Raw genomic sequence first — 19594 nt, 5'->3', positions numbered from 1 at the left:
TGAGATGAAAATAAAGAAATTCTTTACTTGCAGAGACAGAGCACCGGGCTGACGATGCTACAAGGCAGTACGCGGATAACGTTACGATATACCAATTATATCACAACGAGGCGCATATAAACCAGATTATACAGTCGGGTTATTTATATATCATTTTGGATGGAATTCCAATCTGTGGTTAGAGATGGAATGTAGGATCCTCTCCATATTGTTATATGCTAATACAAGGAAACGATGGAATACGGTTTAGATGAGCTAAGGGTCTAAACAACTTATGGCAGCAATATATTCTGAAAGAGTACGAACTGTGAGGGTGTTGGGTTGGGGCAGATCAGGAACAACCGAAATATTCTCGTCTCTTTCCGATGCGAGTCGAATAACTTTGCCACTCTGAAAGAGTTTTCAAAGTAATCCTTTCCAGATTTTATCATTCTTGGCTGACGAATATCCTTTTGAAACGCGAATCGTAGGTCATCGTGAAAATTGGCGTTGAAAATAAAATTCACTGTTTGATCAATAACAAATACCAGAGATTTTAATATTTATTTTATTCATTTAACTAATGAATGAAAATAATGAAGTAATAATTAAGTCTTCATAGCCTTACCTTGCTACTAGTGATGACACGTCATCATATTGTTGTGACGTCAATAACAACCACGGGTTTGACAGCAGTTAAAAATAGTCACTATTTGCGTCCGAGCACTCGCAACATCGTCTGCCTTTTCCCTCGAATGCAAGATAATTCATCGAATGGTAAATAGTGGCCCTTTTGTACTGCCCATTTATCGTCCTTGTTATTGTCAGAATAAGCTCATGTCCTTACAAAAATTCGATGAAGTGTCATTTCTAATAGCAACGTAAGCAATAGTTTGAGGCTATGGACACTGAATTACTTCGCCACCGGGTTATTTGTTGGTTGTTGTTTGGGTTTTTTGTGTGGATTTTTTATGGTTGAAACGTCTTCGGCAGTTATTCGCAACGTCTGTCTTTCATTATGAAAAACTAGATTTTATAAATAGCCGGATGTTCGTCCGCTATAGAATTACTATAATACAATATCAATAAGCTTACTTCAGAGTCTTTCTGTGAGATCAAAGTCGAAATTATTCGACTCGCATTGCTAAAAAAATGTTAAGTCACAGGTATTAAGACAGCTCTTTTGAATAATTGCCATGTTTTCCCCACATAACATTATTCATTAGTCGGAACAGGGCCTTAGAGAGCGATAACTAGCCCTGGGGTAAGAAAAACCCGCGCCTCAACTAGTTCTTGTTCAAAATTTGTCTTTTATAAAATTAAAAAGTGTTGTTCGGTCCGGGCCCGTAAGAGGCCCGGACCCCAGGGATATATTCCCTGTTGCCCTCACCAATAAATGTTACAATATTAAAAGGGACTGTTTAGATGACGTTCATGAAAGTCAAAGGTCAAAGGTTAAAACGGTTGCTTATTCATCAACACTAAAATATGGGAGAAGCGAATTTGCTTTGTCGTCATTTATTTCTTAATTTCATTACTAACGAATGAAAAAGAAACATTTTCACTTTATATTTCTTTTGCTTGATGCAACAGTTTTGAAGTTTACTTCATTGCTGTCTTGTAAGACCTCCAATTTCCCTATAAATACAGTCATTGCACACACGATACTGCCACAGACCATAGCGTATAATCAAGAGCAAAATATGCATACTTAGCTTATTTTCAGGCATAGCATCAATGTTAATGTATGTATCGTTTTGTTGAGAACATCATACATGATGATATGCAATAAGAAAAATAATTGCAAAATGTTTCATATTTGTTTTAAGATGCTGCTCTAGAGCTTCGTATTTTGCATAAGGTAAGAGTTTTAATGAAAACTTGTGGTGTATGATTGGTGATTGATTGGAGTAATATGGGTTATAGAGTATACAGCTTGGCATTTCTTCACGCGTGCATCTTTCAAAAAAAAAAAAAACTTCCTGGACTTCAGAGGTATATTGCAAAAAAGAGCCAATAACGTTTTCACTTTTTTATATTTGGTAAAGTATTCATTGCACTTTCAGAAGCTGCTGTTGTCTAGTCTGGAAAAGATTATTTTCCCAATTTCAATAACTGCTAAAGATAGTATACTTTAGACTAATTTATGCTGATTTTTCGAGTGCTTGTGAGCAGTCATTTTGGTTAGCTGTGTGCATAAATTATGTACAGTTTCCACAAATACAATATCCCAAACATTTCAGCCACAGTAGATGAAAGTAACATAGAGGTATGTCAACATTCTGTCCATTGTGCATATTGTATACGAAAACAATTTCACTTACACCCGTCACGCTCTCCAAACTTCATAATATCTGTAAAGCGCTACCTTATCATGCCAGTCAGGCTAATCCCATTCCCGATTTTGGGAAAGCTTCGTTCTAGCGTTACAAAGAAAACTTTCTTTTACCAGACCCTCGTTTCGCGGAGATCTCAAGCAAACAAATGAGAAGTCTGGATGAGCGACGCTAGTCGGTACCCTTGGTTACGAGCGTGCAGCTGTGACTTTCATCCTTTGCAAGAGTAAGTCAAACTAGAGCCTAGTTTTGAGGGGCGCTTGATGGTATCACGGTACCAATTGTTTTTCCATATACCTCAATGCTAATGTTTTGTGAAATAAATATACTTTCTGGCCTACTTAGGCATGCATGTCACACACTGTCATATAGAACAATGCTAGATTGTCAACTGACAATGACATAACCAGGTACTCCATTGCATTTAAGAGAGATAACTCTACTGGAACTAGACAGGGGTAAGAGTTATCTAGTCACAACAAGCACATTTTCAGCCATGTGTACCATATTTTAAAAAAAATCATAAAACATACAAAATATGATCTAGATAGAAATTAACACAAACTCACATGTTGCCAAGAGGCTCAACTTTTTTTAAGCCAAACAGAAAGTACAACTCTTACATAATGCACCAATCACAGCTAGCGTTGTTCTTTAATTCTGAATACAATGTACCATACACCTTAAGCTCCGCCCCCTGGACTTGCGCAATTGGTACCGTTATACCTGATAGAGCTAAGCTGTTAGCGTTGTCTAATGTAAATGAAATTAATAATCAAAAGAAACCAAGCCAGTTTACACCTTTAATTTAAACAAAAGTAAAACTTGTACTCCTGTTTGAAAAAATATTGTAAGAATAATTATGGTATATACTAGACTGACGTCATTTTTTTTTCTCTCATGCACATTAAGACATCAAAAATTTAATTATGTCACCATTTTTAAAGGGATGAAATAAATATACATCTGCTTAACGTGGACCATCTGCACCGGGCAACCACCATTGTTACCGCTTTTTAACGCACAACGTAATCTGCGAATTTTCTGTGCTGACACAGTCAGGGTAGACCGAGACTTGTTATGTCGGCAAGGGATCAGTACGAACAGCATGGTCTGCTTTTAGATTCGAGTAACACCGATATTCTGATAGAAACTCGGATGTAATTGTAGTGATACTTGCCAGACTGGTACTTTTTTTAAATTTGCTTTGGTTTTTTTCTGTTTGGGGTTTTTTTGGGAGGGGGAGCACTATTTAGAACAGAATTCTTTTCTTGCAGGCGACGGAAAAGGCATTGGGCAGTAGTTCTATTGACTGAAAATCAAATGCGGATTGGTACGTATTGTCAATATCGAACATTATTAATATTTTGAATGGAAATTTACAAACAAACAAAATGTAGACATGGCAATAAGAAAATTCAAGAATGTTTGTCCTTTATATATTTTCATTGATCAGTTTCATTTAGTTTTTATATCCAAAATTATATACCATATAACGAATTCCCAGATAGGTGATAAATTTCTTGTACAGGAAATCATTCCTTTTCAGATTTACAAACTAATCATAAATGATTACAAAAACATCATAGCTTACAAAACCATATACGATATTTTATAAATGCTTTATATATATATATATATATATATATATATATATATATATATATATATATATATATATATTACATGGATGTAATTAACATTTAACATGTAATTATAACTGACATCGTTAATATAAAAATCCATAAGACTCTCTCTCTCTCTCTCTCTCCGTCTCTCTCTCGGATTTGCACGTGGGACAGCGATCAATTTTGCATATACGCATGTGCGTTCATAAAATATAGTTAATGCTGTATAATCAATCTCATCAAGAGGTCTCAACAGTTTAGTGGGCGTCCTCCAGAATTTACACAGAAATAACAATGTTGACCTTGACAGTGTATGTATGTATGTATGTATGTATGTATGTATGTATGTATGTAAGTAATGCATGTATGTATGTATGTGTGTATGTATGCATGTATGTATGTATGTATGTATGTATGTATGTAACGGCACGTAAGCACAATTCTACTAAGATGGTGCCGATTGAAAATATTCTAAAAATGATAAGACACAAAAAGATGAATTAGCAAACGTTTTCTAGAGCACGAGGGGTCAGATTGAGTCCGAACGTTTTCTAGAGCACGAGGGGTAAAATTGAGTCCAAACGTTTTCTAGAGACTGAGTCTGAATGTTCACAAATCCTCCGTTTCTTGGAGCCCGACGTTTCAAAGGCGAACCGTGTATGATCAATATCTTTACATGTCAAATTACAAATTTATATAAAAGTTCAGGAATTACGTTATAAAAAGCGTTAAATAGAAACCAGAAATAAACTGTATTTTACATCATGAATATCTCAACATCTGAATCCAGCAGACGTAACACACTTGTAAAAACCAGCCCATGATCGACCTGATCATGTAAGATTCTAAGATAGATTTTTCAATTACACCCGAAGTAATGGAATTTATTATGCTCTGTAAAGTGCTACCTCACCAAGAAACTTCAAAATGCATTGTATACATTTCAAACACGAACAAATAACTGGCTCATTGCGTCTGCAACCGCGGAAAGACGTTGTCCCTATGGAAGTCTTTGTCAAATTAATTCCCTATTTTGCCTTCGTTTTCTACATCCTTATAGATTCAATGCGCATTTACTTGTCTCTGTCATTCTTATTATCACTGGTCACTTTTTGGATTCAATGTCATTTCGTTTGTCTTTCTCTTTCTCCTCTTTTTGGTGTAATTTCAAAGGAGTAATTCTAGGTCTCACACAACCTACACTTCTTGCACGTCTTCGCTCAGTAAAAGGTGTAGAAGGAGGCGTGGCGTCATCAGCGCTCATTCTGGCTGTGAAACTGGCAGTGCCTTCTACGATTCGTTTTATGTAGGTGCTTGATGAAGCTGGAGACGCAATATCAGTAATTGTGCCCTTATCACAGAAGATCTTCGAGGCAGGTGCTTTACTGTCCTTCGTGGTAACTTCAATTTTTGAAACATCGGTGACGTCTGCCTCTTTGACCAAGCACATATCGTCTGCCTGTAATTCTATATTATCGTTTCCGTTGCAGTCAGCGTATGGAGTGACTTGGATTTTAACTGGCGATTTTACATTCTGTTCTGGTTTTGGGGCATCTTTCATTGCGAGTCCATGTTGAAAATGTTGTTTCAATGCGTTTCCTCCCAGACCAAAATTAGCAAATGCGCCGACGGCGTTCGTCTTGAAAGTAACTTTCTTGAGTAGATCTGTAATGAGAAGAATATACTCAAGTTTGTATTTATTTTATGAAATAATACACAATTTGTTATCATAAAACTGTGAACACAAATTGAAATCGTGGCAAAATGTTTAAAAAAATCAGATATCCTCCTTGACGTAAACTAGATAACTGAATTATTGCAATATAGGGAAGAAACTAAAGATAAGAAAACTTTAAAAGTCTATTATTTTAACTTTATTTTGCCAAAAGTTGCACACTTTTAAAGTTAAGAAACTTAGAAGTTGAGCTAAGTTTCATGCTGAGCAAATTAAAGAATCTGGGGCATCATGCTTCCAAGAGTCAGATCAGTTACTTCTATGACATGACAGCAATGCCATACGCAAAACCATACAATATTTCATGTTAACTCAATTTCCATACGCAAAACCATACAACATTTCATGCTAACTCAAAGTTTTGGCCAATAAAACTCATATTTTGAGAAAAATATATTACTCTTGTTACCGTGACATTTGATTGAAAACACGAAATTCTTTCTTTTTCAACGCATTAAACGAAGCATAGAACTGCAAGTCTCCATTATTTCTATGCTATATAGACAACTACCTGAAGAGATCAGAATGATGTATAATCCCAAATATAACCTTTTAAAGAGTTTAAGTACATTCATATACCGTTTAAAATATCTGTAACGATATAGAAGTTTCTTGTATCAGTTCCAAGACGGAAGCACATTTTAGCAAAACTCACCTAAATTAAATTTGACTGTTGTTTCTGGTACACCTGCATCAGTGCAAATCTTTTCCAGTGCTTCCACGCATGCCTAAAATTACATTTTGGAAATAAATTTATAATTTTGCCTCAAGGACATATTTGCTGCAATACAGATATAAAAAAATATTAAAATATACTGTGGAATGTTTATGTTAAGTTTAGAACTGCAACTCGAATGAAATTACTGCTACCGAGACAACTGTTATCCTTCATAAATATAGATTACCTTCAATGAATATACCCTTGTGAAAGTGTTTGCATTATTAGGTGGCAGGTATAAACAATATACCATTTCATTTGAAAGTATCGTATGCATATTTTTAAATGAAAAGAAATAAAAGAAATATATATATATATATATATATATATATATATATATATATATATATATATATATATATATATATATATATATATATATATATATATATATATATATTATATAGTTGTTGTTGTTGTTGTTGTTATGGGGTTTAACGCCATTTTTCAGCACACGATAGGCTATACATGGTGGTCAGTATTAATGGTGAAGGAAGAACTCGGGGAAACCCCAGAAAGAACCACCGACCCACGAGAAGCTACGGGCAAGCTGTCTTACATATCCACATTGGCTGAGTCCGAGACTCGAACTGGATCAGACAGAGGTGAAATGGCAGTCATCCGTAACGGAGAGCGCTTTAGATCACTCGGGGCGGGGCCCATATATATATATATATAGTTTTTCCATCATAGATTCAACAGGACTAAAAGAAACAACCATTCTTCCCACCCCCATCCCACCTTCGAAAGACATAAAATAGATGGTGCTAATTATATATCACATGGGAAAATCAGAAAAATGTCAAATCGGACAAATTTATACAAAGGAACTGCACAGAAAATGGCCTATACAAGCATAGTCTTGATATAAAATAGTTTATTCAAGCAGAAATGATCTTCTAAATATTTTGTTTTCTTATTTTTATTTTATATTGTGTGCTTGGTCTTCATCCGTGACTGAGGGTACAAATTTGGCCAACCTAACTTTCGCCATATTTTTTAAGCTATTCACTAAAAACTGAGTTCAAAGGCTAACCTTTTTTTTACGAGATTGGTATGTTCTGCAAGCGACTTTCCTAACAATATTTTGGAATTTTCCATCAGTTTTTCAGAAAATACTACCACGGTAATTCAAGTGGCTATGTATATAAAAATATTCTTGCAAACAAGGTCTTCGTTCCTGTTTTAATATCAGTCTTTGGGAATCTATGAGCAGAGTTTATAATTGTATTTAGTCATAATTTGAGAGGAATTTTTTAATTTCAAATTATTCATTATAACTACAAAGTGCCCATTGACTTTTGTACTAAATCACTAATTTGGAATTATCGGGGACTCTCTCAAAGACATTCTGGATTATATCAGTGTGATACATCAAGACATTCAATACTATTAGAATTCATTTGGAACAACGTCCTATCACAAATCCAAAAGTATAGAAATTTTTGACTTGTGATCGAACAGTAAAGATTATTTGGGACTTAATTCACAATACAAATAAGTGTCTTTTGAATTTTACTTTGTATTCTAGGGAAAATTATTTGCTCATTTTACTGAATGTGTTGGTTTTGCTTCTTTCTGTAACATAGTTGAAGAGCATGGAATCGTAACAATTCAGAGTCAACCGTTGAGATTAGTGGGTCAAAAACTTCCACTAACACTGGTCAACAGTGAAATCATTACTGACTTGAAAAGGCCCTAATCTGTAGTATTTTGGTGTGCCGAACACGAATATAACCGTGAAAAATTTGTATTGGCTCTCGTTTTGAAGATATTCATATACCTCATTTTCTATGTTTCACTGTGTAAATTTCTCCAGTAGGACTGCAGCAACATCCGGAATAATGATGTAACATTGCATAATACCATCATGCTCACATCATCCACAGTTGATTGCATCATTTTCTGATGCAATGCAATACTAATGCCATGCGGCTGCTGAAGTAAGTTGACGTCAGCAGTGTACTATACATGTGTAGGCCTATTATACTAATGCCAGGCGGCTGCTGAAGCTGACGTAAGCAGTGTACTATATAAAGCCCAATCAGATAGGTTCAGCATTTAAAATATTTTAGACGTTGTGCGAGACAGTTCAAGCTACTGTTACATAAAACTTATTATTTTATCCATTTACGTACAATAAAGAACAGTAATGCCTTGAAAGTGTGTTAATACCGCGGACAATTTTTGCTATATTTGTGGGGAAGTGACTTTTGCCAACCAGAAGAAAAGTATCAATTCTCAAGTGAAGAAGGCATATCATCTTTACTTCGGATGCAAGGTTGGTGACCAAGACAAGCCTTGGGCTCCGCATATATGCTGTGCTACATGTACAACACAGCTTTCACAGTGGTTGAATTGCAAAAGGTCATCAATGCCGTTTGCAGTCCCAATGGTGTGGAGAGAGCCAAGCAACCACCTAAATGACTGTTACTTCTGCTTGGTTCCTCCTCTTTCCGGCGGAATAACGAAGCGAAAGAAGTCGAGAATAGTCTACCCAAACATTCCGTCTGCATTGAGACCAGTTCCACATGGTGAGGGACTTCCTATTCCAGAACCTCCAGCAGAATATTCTCTTGATTCATCTGACGAAGACAAAGGTGAGTCGACCTGTTCTTCTCCTGGTCCATCAGCATGCAGTGATCCAGATTTTCACTGTGGTGCATCATCAACCCCACACAGAATAACACAGGAAGAACTAAATGACCTGATTCGTGATTTGGACTTATCAAAGAACAAGGCAGAATTGCTAGGATCAAGACTCCAACAATGGAATCTTCTAGAAGAAGATGTCACAATTACTGCATATCGAAAGCGCCACCAGCAATTGGAGCCTTTCTTCAGAAAGGAAAGTAATCTGATATTCTGTTCCGATATTGAGGGCCTCATGAATGCTTTAAAAATCACTCATGACCCACAAGAATGGAGACTATTTGTGGACTCTTCGAAACTGAGTCTCAAGGCTGTGCTTTTGCACAATGGAAACATTCTTCCATCTATTCCAGTAGCGTATGCTGTCCACATGAAAGAGACATACGATAACTTAAGGCAGCTACTGAATTCCATTGAGTATAACAAGTACAGCTGGCACCTCTGTGGTGATTTGAAGGTAGTTGCCCTTTTAATGGGACTGCAGCAAGGATATACAAAATACATGTGTTTCTTATGCGAGTGGGATAGCCGAGCAAGGGAAATGCACTACATGAGGAAGGAATGGACTCACAGGCAGAATGTAGCCATTGGAGAGAAGAATATCCAACACCCAGCTCTGGTTGAGGCTCAGAAAATCTTGCTACCACCCCTTCACATCAAACTAGGTTTGATGAAGAACTTCGTGAAAGCCATTGACCGGACTTTGCCAGCATTCCGATACCTGCATGAAAAATTCCCTCGACTCAGCGAAGCAAAGATTAAAGAGGGAGTTTTTGTGGGTCCTCAGATTCGAGAGCTTTTCAAAGATGACCGGTTCAACAACTTGCTGGAAGGTGACGCGAAACAAGCATGGAATGCTTTTCGCCTAGTTTCTACAAACTTCCTCGGAAATGTTAGGGCAGAAAACTATAAGGAACTAGTAGAAGACATGTTGATGAAGTATAAGAAACTTGGCTGCAATATGTCTCTAAAGATTCACTTCCTTCATTCCCATTTGGATTTCTTTCCTAGCAACTGTGGTATTGTTAGTGATGAACACGGCGAACGTTTTCATCAAGATATCGCAACAATGGAACAAAGATACCAGGGAAAATGGTCCACTACAATGCTGGCTGACTACTGCTGGACACTCCTCAGAGATGCTCCCGAACAGCTGTACAAGAGACAGGCGAAGAAATCTAAGATGTAGTCAATGACTTGATTTTTTATAGGTAGGCTATTACAGTTGACCTTTTACTATTGGAATGCATTTCGTTATGTAAACATTAATTTCTTGCAGATTACAAAACAACTAGAGCCAATTTTGCAATTTGACTGTCATATTCGTGTTCAGCACATAAAAATTGATAAGAATTGACTAATTTTATTTCAGTAACATGACTTTTGTAAAAATTTGTTGTCCAGTGTAATAGGTCATGAAGTCGAGATGTTGTATATATGTTAAATTCCTTCCGTGTCGTTAGTTTATGTTTTTAAAGGGACAATATGAGCGGGTTTCCTAAACGTTGTCATGAATAGTTCATTTATTTTTGGAGGGGTCGATAAAATGACTAACAATACAGGTAATACATTCTGCTTGCATTCCCTTTCTTCTCTTCGTAGTTTGGTTTTCAGAACGTTTCTTTGAATAGACTGTTACATTCTGGGATACATTTTCAATCAAATTATGAAAACCAAACATTACACATACATTAAGTTTCTTCTCTTCGCACTTCGCATCCTTCAGTTCATTTTGGACCTTCTTCTTCTGCTGATACAGGAGCTTCAACCGGAAGTGCTCTTGGTCCAACAGCGCAACTACAAGACCTTGTGGAAAACATCAAAATATAAGTTATGAATTATTCCCTCAAAGCCATCGAGTAAATACAACTTAAAGAATGAATTGTCTTTATAATAAGTCAAGCCAAGCATGACAAGAATGAATTGTCTTCATAATGATTAAAGCTAAGTATTACAAAAATTAATATTCTTCATAATGATTCAAGCCGAATATGACAAGAATAAATTGTCTTCATTATAATTCGAGCCAAGTATGACAAGAATGAATTGTCTCCATAATGGTTCAAGCCAAGTATGACAAGAATGAATTGTCTTCATAATGATTCAAGCCAAGTATGACAAAAATGAATTGTCTTCATAACGATTCAAGCCAGGTATGACAAAAATGAATTGTCTTCATAACGATTCAAGCCAAGTATGACAAGAATGAATTGTCTTCATAACGGTTCAAGCCAAGTATGACAAAAATGAATTGTCTTCATAACGATTCAAGCCAAGTATGATAAGAATAAATTGTATTTATAATAAGTCAAGCCAAGTATCACAAGAATGAATTGTCTTCATAATGATTCAAGCCAAGTATGGCAAGAATGAATTGTCTTCATTATGATTCAAGCCAAGTATGATACGAATGAATTGTGTTCATGATGCGCCATGTATGACAATAATTAATTGTCTTTAAAATAAGTCAAGCCAAGTATGACAAGAATGAATTATCTTCGTAATGATTCAAGCCAAGTATGGCAAGAATGATTTGTCTTCATAATGATTCAAGCCAAGTATGACAAGAATGAATTATCTTCATAATGATTCCAGCCAAGTATGACAAGAATGAATTGTCTTCATGATGATTCAAGCCGAGTATGACAAGAATGAATTGTCTTCATAATGATTTAAGCCAAGTATAACAAGAATGAATTATCTTCATAATGAGTCAAGCCAAGTATGATAAAGAATGAAATGTCTTCATGATGATTCAAGCCAAGTATTACAAGAATGAATTGTCTTCATAATGATTCAAGCCAAGTATGACAAGAATGAATTGTCTTCATAATGATTCGAGCCAAGTATTACAAGAATGAATTGTATTTATTATGTTTCAAGCCAATTAAGACAAGAATGAATTGTCTTCATGATGATTCAAGCCAAGTATGACGAGAATGAATTCTCATCATAATGATTCAAGCCAAGTACAAGAAAGAATTGTATTCATAATGATTCCAGCCAAGTATGAAAAGAATGAATTGTCTTCTTTATGATTGAAGCCAAGTATGACAAGAATGAAGTGTATTCATAACGATTCAAGCCAAGTATTACAAGAATGAAGTGCATGCATAATGATTCAAGCCAAGAATGACAAGAATGAATTGTCTTCATAATGATTTAAGCCAAGTATGACACGAATGAATTTTCTTCATTATAATTCAAGCCAAGCAAGTATGACAAGAATAAATTGTCTTCATAATGATTCAAGACAAGTATGACAACAATGAACTGTCTTCATAATGATTCAAACCACGTATGACAAGAATGAATTGTCTTCATAACGATTCAAACCAAGTATGACAAGAATGAATTGTCTTCATAATGATTCAAGACAAGTATGACAACAATGAACTGTCTTCATAATGATTCAAGACAAGTATGACAATAATGAATTGTCTTCATGATGATTCAAGCCAAGTATGACAAGAATGAACTGTCTTCATAATGATTTAAGCCATGTATCACAGGAATCTCTTAAGGGATTAAAGAAATATGTGCAGTTTAAACACTTTAACCACAAAAAAATAAAAATGTTGACAAGGCTGTCGCCCTCAAAAAGTGACTGATGTGTGTCTCGCTTCTCACTAACTTGAATTTGGCAAGAAGTATGCAACAGTGGGTTAAAACTTAAAGCCTTCCAGAAAGTGGACAAGGCTGACAGATTGATAAAAGTAATAATAAAACAACATTAACAACAACACGAATAATATTAATAATAATAATTAATAATTATAATAATACACTTGATGCTTACTGTTGACTACTCGTATCACTCTCCAGGGCACCATAAAAGCCAGAAACAGGACAAAATCTTGGATAGGGTAGGACGATAGTCCTTTGATAAAGACCAAATCGAGAATGAATGAAGCAAACACCACAAATGCATCGAAGATCTGTAACAATAAGAAATGCTTATTAGTCATTGTATTAGCTTTTGCTTATTTCTTGTCTATCCCAAGAGATATTGTCTAGATTGGGGGGCAAATAGTGATTAGGAGTATAATCTTGCAAACACTTGCCACATAATTGGATTCACAACTTGTTCTTCAAGCTTAATACGCAAATGATTGTGTATTTAAGCACATAAGTTTAATGTTGACATGTCCTAAAAAGTTAATACACAAGATAAGATAAGATGAATATAAATATACAATCTAACATTAACATGCCTGTTATATTTTGTTGAATAACACAAAACATGGTTTGGTCTAACTACTTTAATGGCTAGATTATAACTGACTAAAACACACACACACACTAGTTTCTCACGCTAATGTTATTTTATGGCATATGGGGTTACAACTGAGTGCGGAGCCTGGAGCTTACCTTAGGCGACCTGTAAGTGTCAGATCATTTGTAGCTACAGAGTGTTAATACCGTATATTACCACAACTCCCAATAAAAATTAATAAACAAGACAAATTGTACATACGTATAGAATTATGACAAGTAAGACCTCAAATTGTAAACCATTTAATAATTTGTTTTTTGTTGTAAAATGTAGCTTGCATTATGTAAAATGAAGCGTGTAGTGTGATTATTCCAGAGACAAGAAAAAAAAATGCATTACAGTAATATAGTTCTAAACTTTTAAAGAGTGATACCATTGCTACGACCATCGCGCAGTCGGGGAATGGAGGGGTGGGTTGAGTTAAGTGCAGTATTCCTTACAGAAACGCAAGGGTAGAAAGAACTGGAAGGGTTGGGTACATATGTAATAACTCATCGAGATGACTATTACATTTAAAGACAGAATGTTTTATCATTCGTTAATGAAGATTGACGTGGATATAGCACATATTGCTCCTTAGTACATTCGCGTGTTTCAATTGTTTGTTCCTTATACCCTAAAGATATTGTACCTTATTTCACCTATACTCATGAAAACTGGTATAAGGATACATTTTAACTTTTTAATTCAACCATACCAAAACTGTGTCAATGTGGCTAATTTTTATGCTTGAGTGACTTCTATATTTTGGCAGGCAATTTGCATCCTATTACCCTAATTCACCTACAGTCATGAAAACTGTGTCAATGTGGCTAATTTTTATGCTTGAGTGACTTCTATATTTTGGCAGGCAATTTGCATCCTATTACCCTAATTCACCTACAGTCATGAAAACTGCGAGGGGAGAAGGCATTTGGCTTCTTTCGTACATTCGTGTGTACATTCACTCATTACTGTTCATTACGCCCTCAATATCTTGAACATTATCTCATCTAAATTTATGAAATTTTGTATGTGGATGTATCTCAGGAAAAGGTTCTTTAGCCATATAAATTCCAGATCATTGTCACCTAATATTACGCTCCAGTAAGTTTTGTATTTTCAGCGGTTTGTTCCTTACACCCTCAATATTTTTGCTTCTAATTCACTTGTACTAATGAAAACTGGCATGTGGGTATATCATAATAAAAATGTTTCTTTCTTAACATACCAAAATCAAGTCAATTAAATACCATTGTTTTCAAGACTACTGTATTTTCAGCTGTTCGTTCGTTAAACATTCAATAATCATTTCTTGGAAACCAAATATTTTCTTCTTGGGATAGTAACTGGCGACACAGAAGTCGTTGCTTGCTTTAAAGTCAACGTGAAGGTTTTCTAGCTCAACATGACCTCATAAACAATCACTATCGACCGCTCCGGTGGCCTAGTGGTTAGAGCGTTCGCCTCGGAAGCGGGAGGTCGTGGGATCGAACCCCGTCAGAGTCATACCAAAGACTTACAAAAATGGTACTAACAGCTGCCTCGCTTGGAGCTCAGCATTAGGAGTTTAGTGTTAGGACTGGTCGTCCATGTTTCAGGATAATGTGACTGGGTGGGACATAATGCTACATGTCTGCGGCATGATGCCCCAGTGCTAGACATCACTATATACTGCCACACTGCAGACATCGTAGCGATATGACTGAAAAATTGTTAAAGCTATGTTAAAAATCCTAGTCACACACACACACGCAGAATCACTATCAGTCATCAATAGCCTCGTTATATTACAATATTTCTTTATTAACTAGATGTGGCATAAATCATGTAAAAAACATTTATATTACCCTAAAATCGTAACTTGGTATGATTAATTTGACCTTTTTTGTTTTACAGACTGACCAACATCAAGCCATCATCCATAATTGTTCTCATGGCAAATGATCGACCTTTCTGGCATTTGAAACTTATTTATCTACACATATTTCCATCGTAATTCTTGTCCTGGAATTTTCCATCTGTACATATTTCCATTGTTGTTCTTGTCCTTAAATTTTCCATCTGTTACCAAATACACTCTTATTATGAATATGAAAATAGACAAAGTTTTCTATCAATCATTTGTTATTTTTTATTCCAAACTCTTCAATTTTAGATTCGACTGCATGTAAAGCTACGTGTTCAAAAATGTACACGACAATTTTGGTAATAGTGGCTTGTAGCATGGTAGTTATTTATTTATGCCTTACGCCATAATGCTAAATACATTTTTATCTAGGATTAATTTATTTTGGAGATAACTAGTAGTTCTTGAACAACGAGTCATGCATATGTAACAGAATCTCCGACTTTACCTCCAAAATGCAACTACTATCATTATTTGCATGTGTACGGTAGGTACATAATCTACCTCTGAAACGCAACCGCTATCATGATTTGTTCTTTTCTTTTGTTTTGTTGTTGTTGGGTTTTTTTACCGACATTTAATGACCCATGACCAATGCATGGACGTTGTTGCCATTTAGAATCTAGATTTAAAAAAATGAATGACCTTTACACACCAACATGCTTTATATAACCATCATTGTCCAGGTAGTATTACTGATTTGCCTCTGTATATCTATGTAACATAATGCTGATTACGCCTCTCAGTCAACTTTCACTTATCATGAACACGTCATTGTCTGTTCACATAATATCGAAGGCCAGATCTATATTAGGATGATAATTTGTATTATACAATGTGCAAACTTCTTTATATGATGTGATTTTGTCTTTATATAATGTGCAAATATCGTTATATGCTGTGCGTTTGTCCTTATATAATGTGCAAACATCGTTATATGCCGTGCTTTTCTCTTATAGGATGTGCAAACTTCTTTATATGCAGTGCTTTCGTCCTTATATGATGTCCAAACTTCTTTATATGTGGTGCTTTCGTCCTTGTATAATGTGCAAACGTATTTTTGTATGATGTACTTATGTCCTTATATTATGTGCAAACTTCTTTATATGTCGTGCTATTAACTTTATATCATGTAGCAAAATGGAAAAATCTTATATTTGGTTGGAACGTCCTTATATTCGGTGCAAGCGTCTATATGATGATGAGCAAAGACTGAACTTCGCAGCCACGCGAAGAGGCCTAATGGGGATATATTGTCTTACTACACCAATTAACTTGTTTAGTGACTACAGTGAAATAAACTAGCAGACTGATTAATGTTCTAAAACAAGTGAATTTCGATTCTTCCATAGGGATATTTGAAGAACAGAAAATCTCGTCCGTTATTGTGTGCAAGATTTAGAAAAATCTGACATGCTACTGGTGCAAAGGAAGGTTCAGGAATTCAATACAACACTATTTGTTCGTCTTAACTCCTGAGTGTTTAAACCATGTCTAATATTCTTCAGCAATAACAAGATTTTCAAATCAGCTGATGTGAGCGTCACATGGCACCATGTTGATCTTTAAAAAAAAAACACCAAAACATTATTCAGGAAAAAAGACATGCTGAAAAGTCTTTTGTGAAAGCTCAATATCAGTACGAGTTATATAGGAGAAATTGCCATAACAAAATAGTCAAGATGGCCCTTGCTGTGGCTATACCAGAAGTCTGGTCTGCACCATATTCATTTTACAACCATTCACACATCAAAAAGAAATCTTTCAGTAAAACCCCAGGCTAGTATGACAGTTCATTAAAGAGTGGTGATAAGATTTACAAGATGGTGACTGTCTGAGCAGTAATATATTTATTTAGGATCAACTTGAGACATTGTAAGAAGTCCCTCATTGTAAACCTCATGCTGACATGACACTCCATTCACTTGCAGCAATAACAATATTTCAAGATGGCTGCTGTGGTAGCCATATTAAATGTCGGAGTAACACCATTTTCATTAACGACCGACTAGACCATAGAATGAATGTGTATGTATAACGTTTCATAACAATCCTCCAAATTAGCTAACGATAATCGTATACTAATGGACAAACAACATGCCATCATAAAAGCCTCAGCATTAATGGTAGTCTGTTAGTCCAAGACAAATACATTTTCTGTCTGACTAGTGATTTACATAATTTTAATAGTTCAATGGCTAGTTAATCTTTATAACTTTCTAACAGTGTCTTGTGTAAAAGACTAGTGAAAGGTCAGCAGGACAAGTACATTTCTCACTCTACAAGTCCTTATCGCTACAAAGAGACGTATTTTCAATTATACGCCTGTAGGTTGCTCATTTCAAATGAATGTTATGAATCAAATAATTTTAAAAGATGAGACATTTTTACACCATTTTCTGAGCTTGTTTTCCAAGTGAGCACAAAGTAACGTTCTGTTTATAATATGTAAACAATCCTTGCTTTATTTCAAATAGAAGCTCAAAAATGCCAGTCATTAACTGAATAGAAGAAAAAATAAAACCCTAGCAATGTTACCAGCCAAGTTCTCACAAATACTTAAGAAATGAGAACAGGTTGAAACGTAAAGTCTAGCACTAAACCAACCATATAATAAATAGTTTGTGCTACTGCAATATACACGGGTGCATGATCATTATCTGTGCTTTTTTATTGTAGTTTTAATATAGAGTGGTTATATTCAATGATTTGTGCGTATGCATGCCAAGTAAAAACTATGCTGTTGAAGTAAATTTTGTTTGCAACAATAATTCCTTCTGCAATGCGAATATAAAAACGTATTGTACATCACACTGTTCTTTTAGTAGTTTCTCTGGTTCGATAGAATTCCCCCCCCCCCTTCACTCAGCAATCAAAACAGCCAAACAATTATCTTCTGGACTATAAAATCATTACCTCTTTCTATCACTTCCTAGTTATCACAAATACAAGAGACATTGCACTTAATGTGTGAACACTAATAAAATTTTAAATGATTATACCACGAAACATTTGGAAACTTAGGACTGGGACTTCCAAAACAGGAGACCCGGGAGACCTAGTGGTCAAACGCGATAGCCTTTACCGATCAAGTATATATTTTCTTCGGTTTGAATATATTCTACTTTTTGTGGCACAAAAAAAAGTCCCAGGTGATGATGACTATCATCCTCTTGTCAAATAGTTTACACGGTTCTGCGAATCTAAACATTTTTCTTCATTAGTATTGTAACCACATCTGGATAAAATGTCTGTATTTCTTAATCATTTTCAGGCATTCAGAAAAGAGAGACACACAAACAATTTATAAAGATGAATGTATTGCCCTCCTCAAAATAATTGTTAGAAAAATAATTATTTTAATGCTAAATTGATTCGATTGTTTAATATTTCTAGGTCAAGGGAAACAGACTTTACTAATTAGCTGTTTTTCATCGATATGTGGGCAGAATTCAAAGACATGTAATAGTATAAACTTTGGAGTGGGGATTGCGCAAAATAACCTAGAAAGACGATTTCATTTTCTTGTTTCAGAGAAAGCGTAGATACATTGACAATAGAGATGTTTTTTCAGCAAACTTAAAAGCGGTCATTTCGTATAGTTTTAATGTATGTCGAGTTTCCAATTTTCAGAGAATTTTCTTTTGTGGAAAATTCTGCAAATTCTGTGTCTTACAGAACTGATATATATCGAGAAAATACAACAAGTACTTTTACTATTAAGTCTTATTAATGATAAAATTAAAATACATTGGTGATGTACAAATATGTTGGGTGAAAATACACACATGATGCACACACAAGTAGTTTTCATGCACGCTGGATTATGAGTCTCTCTCTCTCTCTCTCACACACACACACACATCTGATAAACAATGATTTTGATTTTTGCCAATATAGTATCCTTTACAAATCCTTAAATCAGTTACGCAGTTAAGATACAGAATCAGTAGAGCACATATAATAAAACGAACATTACTGAACATTGTTAACAAATCGGGTCTAACAATAGACGTAACAGATAAAGCAAAAATGAAAATTTATTAATGGAGTTGGTATAGCGGATAGATATTGGAAAGACATATATATTCTGATCAAACGTTTGGCTATGCAAGACAAAATGAGATGAAACGGCAGTGGAAACAACTATTAAGAATTTACATGGGAACATAATGATTTCAAAATCAGTGTGTGTGTGTGTGTGTGTATATATATATATATATATATATATATATATATATATATATGTAATCCAATGTGTACGTTAGCATCTGTGTTCGTTATGTAAGAAGTTTCTCAAAAATGTAATAAATAAAAAACAGTAGGTAATAAAAAGCTGTGGGACCACCTGCACATACAAAAATCAACATTTAACACTACAA

General features: G+C 35.0%; 1 protein-coding gene and 1 long non-coding RNA gene across 2 annotated transcripts in view; one reads left to right on the top strand and one right to left on the bottom strand.

The window, feature by feature from the left end:
- Positions 1-666: 666 nt before the first annotated feature.
- On the top strand, positions 667-16112 carry LOC149787833 (uncharacterized). Its single transcript, XR_016424109.1, has 4 exons — positions 667-756; positions 2432-2541; positions 3593-3648; positions 15203-16112. It is a non-coding gene; the product is annotated as an uncharacterized LOC149787833 (long non-coding RNA).
- LOC149787832 (uncharacterized) overlaps positions 3106-19594 on the bottom strand; it is a 69643-nt gene continuing 53154 nt past the window's right edge. The window contains exons 7-10 of the mRNA XM_089974053.1: positions 12848-12986; positions 10739-10854; positions 6334-6406; positions 3106-5608 (exon numbers count right to left, since the gene is read on the bottom strand). Coding sequence (XP_089830179.1) covers positions 5049-5608; positions 6334-6406; positions 10739-10854; positions 12848-12986 — 888 coding nt within the window. The 3' untranslated portion in view covers positions 3106-5048. The remainder of the gene's footprint in view (positions 5609-6333; positions 6407-10738; positions 10855-12847; positions 12987-19594) is intronic.

The sequence above is a fragment of the Sinohyriopsis cumingii genome, chromosome 11 (assembly GCF_028554795.1).
Source record: "Sinohyriopsis cumingii isolate HCF-2022 chromosome 11, ASM2855479v2, whole genome shotgun sequence".
Lineage (NCBI taxonomy): Eukaryota > Metazoa > Mollusca > Bivalvia > Unionida > Unionidae > Sinohyriopsis > Sinohyriopsis cumingii.
Note: the sequence above shows the minus strand (reverse complement) of the source record. Positions and strands in the feature narration are given on the sequence as shown.